This window comes from Podarcis erhardii (assembly GCF_964252035.2).
Source record: "Podarcis erhardii genome assembly, chromosome: 7".
Classification (NCBI taxonomy): Eukaryota; Metazoa; Chordata; class Lepidosauria; order Squamata; family Lacertidae; genus Podarcis; species Podarcis erhardii.
This window is the reverse complement of record NC_138511.1, coordinates 45,493,835-45,503,421: the sequence shown is the minus strand read 5'-3', so window position 1 is coordinate 45,503,421 and position 9,587 is coordinate 45,493,835. Positions and strand designations below refer to the sequence as shown.

At 47.4% G+C, this 9,587-nt stretch overlaps 1 protein-coding gene across 1 annotated transcript in view; it reads left to right on the top strand.

Moving 5' to 3' along the window:
* The first annotated feature begins 2,623 nt into the window (after positions 1-2,623).
* Positions 2,624-9,587, top strand: part of NFAT5 (nuclear factor of activated T cells 5) — a 65,322-nt gene continuing 58,358 nt past the window's right edge. Inside the window, exon 1 of the mRNA XM_081871776.1 lies at positions 2,624-2,924. Coding sequence (XP_081727902.1) covers positions 2,696-2,924 — 229 coding nt within the window. The 5' untranslated portion in view covers positions 2,624-2,695. The remainder of the gene's footprint in view (positions 2,925-9,587) is intronic.

Here is a 9,587-nt window from a genome sequence, read left to right as displayed (position 1 = left end):
TTCAGGGTTCCTTTCTTAAAACCCTGAGCCTGTGTTAAAAGTTGTAATTGACTATGTTAGTTGAACTTGCTGTTGCTGTTGCACCAGCATCTTATAAATTATTTTTTTCATTTCCCAAAGGTGATCCCGAAGACAAATATAAATCTGGTTGAATTTGTGCAGGCTAATCTGCCTGGTTTATATCCACAAGACATTTTTTTAAACTTGATTTTTATTGATTTTTCAAGGAAGGAAATCCAAAAACAAAAATACAGGAACACCAGAGAACCCAAAGAAGAGGAAAAACAATTGAGGCAGAGGAAAAACCTGTCACGTAGCAATATAAATGACCACAACAGAATATATATATGAATCATAGAATTGTAGAGTTGGAAGGGACCCTGAGGGTCGTTTAGTCCAATCCCCTGCAATGCTGGAATCACAACACGTCGTCCCCCATCCTATTTGAACCCATACTGGACGCTGCTCAGCTTTGCAAATGTGCTAGCAGTTTTATTGTTGCACCACTATTGTTAAAAAGTGTTGCAGTGTGAAATGCTCTTGTTCAGGTTTCCACTCATTCCCTTCCATCCCTCCAAAGAGCCAACCAGCATTCTGTGCCCCCATAGCATGCTCAAGTCTCACTAAGCTCTTCTGGGGGCTTTCTCTCCCTTTATTTATATTTTTATAAAATATAACCCCCCCTTTGCATTTCTGCATATTTTAGGATTACCCCACACCTGCTGGTACCTCTTTTGGATGGTGCTATTCTGCCTACAAAATGTCTGGTGGCTGGATAATGAATTCACTAGTAGTGTACTGTATATAAATGGAGCCCCCATTTTAGGTGTCTAAGTGTGGAGCCTTCAAACCCCTCCTTTCCAAGACAGGAAGTTGTCCAAAGTGAGGCAGTGAGAGTGTGAAGGAACAGGTGCCTGGTGTCAGCTGGGAAGGGAGGAAGGGAACTGGCAGGTGCCTTCATATTTGTGGTTCTCTTCTGTCCTCCACTCTATTCCATCTCCCACTTTTTCTCAACAAAACCAACAAAAGAGTGTTTTGCTGCCTTAAAGGCTAGCTGTTTTGTTGTGGCGGAAGCTTTTATGAACAATAACCCACTCTACTTCCCACTTCAGTGTGGCTCTTGCTGCTTTTATTACATGTGTGATGGCACCAAGAGAACTGAACTGAAATTAGGCAGAGGTTGCCAATTTATTGCCCTCCAGATGTTTTGGACTAGAAGTCAAATCAGTCCCAGCCCACATGCCCAATGGTCAGGGATGATGGGAGTTGCAGTCCAGAACACCTGAAGAGTGTAATGCTGGCTACCCTTGGAATACAGGGTGATTATAATGGTTGGTGAAATTTGGGTTTTGGTTCCCATCGCAAGCCCCCTGTAACTTCATTTTTTCCTCATTAGCCACCAGCCCTGCCTGACTTGAGTGCTGTTGGGACACTATGGGGGAAGCCTATTTCAGGGAAGAAAATGGAGCTCTTCTCCCTTTCTTCTGACCCTGTTTCGTTGAAGGGGGGAGGGGAGGGCCACAGCTCAGGGGAGAAGCATCTGCTTTGCATGCATCCCCGATAGCATTTTGAGGTAGGGCTAGGAAAATCCCATCTGAAACCATGGACAGCAGCTGCAAGTTGGTGTAAGTTGCTGCAAGTTGGTGTAAAACTTAGCAAGGCGGATCAAAAGATTTGATTTTGGATAAGAGAGCTTCCTGTGCTTGGTCTTGGTGTTGCTATGCTATGGAGTAGTAAGTGGGCAGTCCTCAAGAAGAAAAGTGACTACTCAAGTTAGCCCTGTTACTTAAAGGAAAACAAACGGTACAAAGCAAGCTTGGCACCATCCTCAGTACTGGGTTGTTTTGTTTCTCCAACTGCCCTGGGGGCAAGTTCTGTGGTGCCCCGTCTCAAAGATGCTATCATGGTGCTGAAAAGGGATAACTAAAATGATGAGGGAGTTTGAGCTCCTTCCTTATTATTTATTAAATTTGTATACTGCCCTTCACCTGAAGATCACGTCGGTAAACAACATAAAAATACAAAATGAGAACACTAAATGCATAATAAAACCCAAAATCTAACCCAACAAACACAAGGAGGCACACAAAGAAGGGCCGCATGATGATCGCAGGGGCCAGGTAGGTTCATATGGAGAGAGGCACTCCTTAAGGTATTTGCTCCTAAGACATTTAGGGCTTTATAGGGAAAAACCAGCACTTTGAGTTGGGCCTGGAAACCTAGTTGACAGTCAGAGCAGTCGGGCCAGGATCGGGAAGCCGCTGACCAAGTTCGCAAGCAACAGCTCAGCCTCTTCTTCCCCTCCCATGAGGGAACGAAGCGGCAGCAGGAGAAGCCCCTCTGGACACCACTTTGCCCCCTCGAGGAGAAAGAAGTGGCGGCGTCAGCAGTCTGGCGGTCCTGGCCACCGAAAGCGGCGTTTGCTTGGGGTGGGGAAGCGTCTTCGTTCCCCGCGTTGCTCAAGGTCAGAGGGCTCTGCTCGTCTGTTCTGGGGGGCAAGAACAGCCCCTCTCGTGGGGCTTGAAGCGGGAGGGCGGCAGCAGGACACAGTGTGCGCCCCCCCCTTCCGCCCCGGTGTTGGTGCCAAGTGGCCATTAATCCGCAGGCCCGCGGCCCGGACTGCGCAATAAATACCTGTTGCCGGGGCGGAGGAAAGGGCGCCACGCGGCTGAGCTCCTCCCCCCGGGGGAGACCGATGGTCCCCAGCTCCGCACGCGGCCGAGCAGAGGAGCGCGCGAGCCCCGAGCAGCTGAGACGCCCTTCTGCCCGTCCGTCGAGCAGGCTGGACCCGCGCAGGCGCCCCTGGCACGACGTGGCCGCCATGCGTTCCATGCTGGCCGACGAGAGCGCCTTCTGCGCTGCGCCGCTGCACGACTGGCCTTGGAGCGCCTTCGGAGGGAGAGCCGTCGCCGCCGCCCCCCCAGGTAAGCCGGCCCAGGGCTGGAGCGAGCAAGCCACGGAAAGAGCCTCTGGGCTCCAGCCCTTCCACCAAGGCAGCGCCTGCCTTTGCTTTGCGACGCCCGAAAGTCAGGCTGCTGGGTTCCAGCTAGCCCAGTCTTGTCCACGCTCACCAGCAGCGGTTAACTTCTCCAGACTTCCGGGCACCTTCCCCAGTCCGGTCTGGATGGAGCCGGGGACCGCCTACGTGCACACCTCAGCCGCGGCCCTTCCTCGGAACAGTTTTTTCCAAGAAGAGCGCTTCCTGCTGTCAGAAGCGCTACTGCCCCCGAGGGAACGGCTCTGGGCCGCGGGAATTGCGGGGCGTTCCGTGCCCCTGGCCCACCGACGAGGTCCGCTCCCTCGAGTTTCCTTGGCTCAGCGCCGCTCCCACCCTCTCCCAAGCCCGAGTGCCTCGGAGAGGGTTGTAAAAGGAGACTCCCCGGGGGGTTCCTGCTCTTCAGTCTGGGAGAGAGGGGGGGGGTCATTGAAATGCCCTCCTCGGAGACTCCTTCGCCAAGCCACCCAAGGGGGCTCGACGTGACGCCTTTGCTCACGAAACGTGGCCACCTAGCTTCTTGCTGGGCTAATTTAATGCGGGGGGTTAAAGACCAGCCAGATAGAGCGGCCAGAAGGAAACGCCAATGGATAAGGCTACCAAAATAGGGGAGGGTGAGCAACGAGCAAAACCTGGCTCGAGTCGCCCTTAATAAAAGATCTTTGCAGCTATAATGTTGTCTAGGACAAACTTTAGATTCAAACCCACCCCCACCCAAATAAAAAAACATGTATCCATGAATGTCAGTTTTTTCTTTTAGCAATGGGGGGCAGGTATATTTTAAAGTGCAGCAGCTCATCCATGAAGTGCCTTTACCCCAGCCACACACTATCCTCAACAAGAGTCCAAAAATGCAGGCAGTTGTGTAAGGACGCCCTTCTTTACAAAATTTAAGGAAGAGTAACTTGTAGCACATGACAACTGCTGTCCAAGGCATATCTACCTGGAAGTCAGATTTGTTGAATACGGTTCTGCCTGCAGGAGCCTTAGCAAAAGATCTTCAACCAGCAACTTTACGCTTTTAATTAGAAATGCAATCTTGCAAAGGAGTGCTATAGCCCTGCATGTCCTCAAGAGATTTGGTAGTTATAGCAATAGCATTTGATGGGAGTGGGGTCTGTGGTCCACCCCATTCTATTATATTCTGAAAGTCACTCTCCACACCCCACCAATCTAATTGCTTACCAGGGAGAGGATTGCAGGTTGGTGTTCTCTTTCACGCTAGCAAAACTGAACATTTTTCTGATATGTAGAGGAGGGAAATTCCAAGCCCTGACATTGTTTAAAATTTAGATGTAGCCAATGGCCTATGGAGCACAAAGTAGTTTCATAGTCAGGTTACCTGTTCAGGGGTGATTTTATCCACAGTGGAGTGACTGACATATGCATGGATTTCAGACCATTTTTGTAGTTGAATATTAGATCCTACAAAGCACATGTGGATAGTTCTTGAAGTATCATTTTTAACATGGCTGTAGCTAAACTTCAGAGAATCATGGGGTAGAACAGATTTGATTTCTGGTCTCATCATTTGATTAATAAATGCAGCTTGATAGGACTGAGTTGTGAGTAATTGGAGTGCAAAAGTTATATGATGCTAGTCCTGTAATTTTTAATATGCTTTTATTTTTGGTTGGTTCAGAGGGACTGTCACAAACAAATGAGAGAGAGAACAGGCAGTGGGTATGTTGAGCTGAAAACCTTCTTTTTCCACATTATTCAGGGTTTCTGAAATATTCCATCATAGCTGCTATGTAACAACCAACAAAACCCCTAACTGAAAGAATCGCAGAATTAATTGAGACAATCTGGCACCTTATTTTATAATACCAGAATATTTCCAGGAACAACAAAGGCTGTAATAAGGGAGTACTATATAAAACAGCTTCTTCTCTAATCCCCTGCCTCCAAAATACATATTTCTCTCCTGTCTGTTCCGTCACCTGAATGCATTCTCTCAACCTTCAGAGCTTTTTCTAATAAAGGCAATGTCCTCAAACTCTTCTGTACGTGTCTGTTTGTATTCAACATTTTTTTTTGGGGGGGGTGCACTGTGGCAACTTTCTTGATTCCTTAAGAGAAACAGGAGCACTTTTTACTATGACAAAGGTCCCTGTGCACCTCAACTTTGTATTTATTGCTAATCTGTAAGGCATGGCTAGGAACAGCTGGTGCTATAACCTCAGACACAAGTACTAAGAAGTGTGTGAGCTCATGCAAAATATCTTAGGAAGAGCTAGCGAGGCCTGGCATTTCCCTGTTTTGATGCTCAGGCTCAAAGACAGCCACTATGGTACAAGGACTGAGTGTAGAACTTTAGAGTGAGAAGACCTGGGTTCAAATCCTGGTTCAACCAAAAAGCTCACTCTCTGTCTAACCTACTTTGAAAGGGCCATTGTGAAAAGGGGATTGAAACTATGTGGCTGTGGTGTCAGCATTGTTTGTCTGCATATGTAACTCAAGGTCAGTTTCCTGGGGTGGCAGAGATTTTTTTTTAGAGAGGGCAGCAATAAGTCCAAGAGGTACATTCCAGAATTTGTTGCAACAAACTTGGGACACAGCCCTTGAATCATGTGTTACACCCCAGCATCCTCTTGCTTGGTCAGTCTCACAGGACTATAGCAAAGATGAATGCTTGCAGAGGTGTTTCTCCAGTAAGTAAACAGCCGCGGCGGCAGCAGCAGCAACAAGAACAACAAGAACAAGAACTTGGAAGAACTTTACCTTATGGGATGGCATACAAATATTGTTACTAAGTACAGTCATACCTCGGGATGAATACGCTTCAGCTTAAATATTTTTGGGTTGCACTCCGCGGCGACCCAGAAGTAACGGAGCGCATTACTTCTGGGTTTCCTCGCTCGCACATGCGCAGATGCTCAAAATGATGTTATGCGCATGCACAGAAGTGGCGAGACGTGACCGCGCAGTCGTGTCTTACGTTCGCTTCAGGATGCGAACGGGGCTCCAGAACAGATCCCGTTTGCATCCAGAGGTACCACTGTAAATAATATCACATAGCTCAGTTTGTTAGAGCATGGTGCTAATAATGCCAAGGTTGCAGGTTTGATCCCTGTATGGGACAGCTGCATATTCCTGCATTGCAGGGGGTTGGACTAGATGATCCTAAGGGTCCCATCACACTCTACAATTCTATGATTGTTTAATAAAAATAAAAGTTATTTTAATACAGGGTTAATAGTTCACATGACCCTGCACAGAGTTAAATGGACAGTACCTGTCCCAATGAACTTATGGTTTTAAGGCAGAGGTTTCAACCTTTTTGGGTCCACGGCTCCCTTGGCCAACTACATTCTTTCGGTGGCAACCTGTGGGGCTCAGGAGCCCAGTTATGTCACCCCTTGCCTGCCGAGCTGACAGCACCTCACCCTTTTTCAAACACCCTCCCTTGTGGAGTGTTCCCTCAGCCTCCTCTCCTCGCTCCTTGGGAGTCCTCTGGGGAGCCACTGCTGCTGACCCTGGTCCCAGAGCTAAAAGAGAGGTGCCTCCTCACAGTGCCCCACAGGGGCCTGGGAAGCACCCCCTGACCAGCCCCAGAGGCACCATTCACCTGGGGAGCTTGTAGCCAGGGCTGCTGCAACAAACAGCCACACAAGCCTTTGGGAGGCAGAGACCCAAGAAGGCACCAGAGGATGGAGGGAAGGAAAGAGGGACAGAGGCCCATAGCACCCCTGACCATTATTCAAGGGTGCCACGGCACACTGGTTGAAAAGCACTGGTTTAAGGCATCCTCCACCCAGGTATGCAAGAGGCATTAACACAGTTCAAGGACACCTTCCAGCTGAACACAGCTGGAAGGGGCCGTGGCTTGGGTGCTGTCCAAAGGGCCAGATGGAGTGTTGCATTTGGCCTCGAGGCCTGAGCTTCCTCACTTCTGATGTAGAGGCTGGCCTCTATTCAGAGGAGATATGGCATAGCTGTCAACATTTTCTGTTTTTTAAGGGAAATTCCCTTATTCCGAATAGGATTCCTCGCAAGAAAAGGGAAAAGTTGACAGCTATGGGATATGGTTCTACAGGAAGGGGGCTACCCCACAGAAGTTCCTCCTTCTGACCACCTCTGCAAATCACCGCATGACCAGGAGGGTCTTATCCAACAATCCTAGTGAGTGGGCAGGTTTGTATGGGAAAGAGGCGTTCCTCCAAGTAAGGCTGTCCGCTGAGGAAACCCTCCCTGGCTTGTGAGAGGACTTTCTTTGTGCAAGGGACATATTGCACTAGCCTTGTGCAAACAATTCCAGTCAGTGGGGAAGAGAGGAGGCCAAAGGCCCCAGTGTGGCTCATTTACTGCCTGCTTTTATATTGACTAGTGCTTCTGTTGCCACTTAAGGATTTTACTGTATGCTTTCCATGTCAGAACCAGGAACCAGGAAACCACAACTGGGGGTGTAAAAAACAGTAAATGAGATCTTTAAAAGACTGTTGCTGGTGGTGGTGGGGACCCGTCTTTATGGTATTACAAAACTTTTAAAGGCCTGCTTCAATAAAACACTGTTTAAAGGCAGCTGATAACGCTGTCGTAAGAAGAATATTGCCCTTGGTTATGAAAATGGTATGCATTTCCACAGCTACTGTATAATGGACTGAGGCCAGCTGAAATAAATATACGGGGGGGGGGGCAGAGGTGATGGGATGGTGGCAGCTCTGGAGCATTACCTAGATGCACTGGAACATCAGAGAAAAGTCCCAGGGATATAGAATAATAGAGAGCAAGAAAATGCAGCTATTTGAGGGTTTTATAAGCCACAGACAGGCTACAGAGCAAGGAAAGTGAAACTAGGGAAGAATTACCGTAGTTGGGTTATAAGCAGGGATAAAGGTTAGGAAGCCCAGTGGCAAGCCAGGAGAGCAAAAAGGAGAAGACGAAGTGTAGGCATGGAAACCACTACCTTTGAGAAAATCTTAGGAGCTGTAGGTAGGAAAGGCTATGCTAAGAAAAGCAGGATAGCACACAGGTCCTGATATGATATGGGTGCCTAAGCTCAACTGGTGAAAGTCCCACCAGGTGGTCCCTAACAAAAAGAGACAACCTGCAGCTCCAAGGATCCTGGGGACCTTAAGGAATACAATTATGACAGCAGTCTTTCTAAATCTGATACCCTCCACATGTTTTGGACTACAACTCCCATGCTGGCTGGGACTTAGTAGTCCAAAGCATTGGGAGGGCACAAGTTTTGGGAAAGCTGGTCCAAGCTGTTCTAGGAAAATAGGGAAGGGAAATAGAGACTTGGGGGGGGGGAGCATAAGTGGGTGGCAAGACAGAAGGAGGGGGAGAGAGTGAGAGAGAAGCGCTTCTGGGCACTTGAAAGGTATAGCACTAGCATCAGTTTTTGTACTTGACCGATTCAAAATTTAATTACATAAATTATTTCCTTGCTAGTGTGACACACCCACGGTAAAGGCACTTCCACATGTTGCACCTCAAAGTTAGAACACTAGCAGGGCTTTCAGTGTGGGTGCCACTGTTCTGTGGAATAGCATTTTTGTTGAGAGGCAACAGGTGCTCACTATCTGCACTTTTCCAGAAACTGGTGATATTTTTATTCTGACAAGCCTTCCCACCTGGATGAATACATCTCTGCCACAAGTAGTGTCCATTTTGTATTTTTTAAAAAATATTTGTTTTATTCTGTATATTAGCAAGATATATGTTTCTCATATATATATATATATATATATATATATATATATGCAGGTTTTGGTGTCCTCGGGTGTCTTCCCGTGTAAAAGTTGGGGTGTCTTTTACACGGGAAGACACCCGAGGACACCAAAACCTGCATTCCTGTACCCGTGAAAATCTACGAAAGCATATATATATATATATATACACACACACACACACACACACACACACACACCATTTACAGATATGGAAGGCAATATAATAATAATAATGACAAATGGGAATAGTTCTGGTAGGCTGAATTTGGATTCCCTTGGTCTGAGGGTCCCCACACCTGCTTTAATTCCTCCCTCAGTGAGGGTTAAAAGACTGCTAAGGATCGTAAAATGGAAGCAGCATTTTGCGTAAACGCATCTCTATTCCTGGAAGGCTCTTGACCGCTCATCACAAAAGAACTGACACCCCACTCTTCGCGTCAAGTTCTAGCAATAGAGAACACACAGTACTGTAGTAGGTGATCTCTATAGATGTAGGGTTTTTATAAAAAAGAAAAAATCACTGTACACAGAACTATAGCAGCAGCTCTTTGGGTTCTGCACAAAGGCATTGTTAGCTTTGTCTCACAGGTCCACCACTGTCCTTCCTCTAAGGATGCCACGAGGGGAAAAGGCGGCAACACAACAAAGGCCCTGCCAAGCTTAGCAACAAGTCAGGAAGTGCCAGCATGGCCTGGGGTCACCAGAGCACTTGACAGATGCACATTATTTTCCAATTACTATTGGAAAATAATCAACTGCCTCACTCCAGCTAGTGGTATATTAAGGAAACACCTGCTTATTTTCTCCCCCCACAATTTGATTAAAATAACGACTGGCTTAAATTGTTAATTGGCTCATCCCAATTAATTTCCTGCCTTTTGTATAACATGCATGCACTATTTCCATCATAA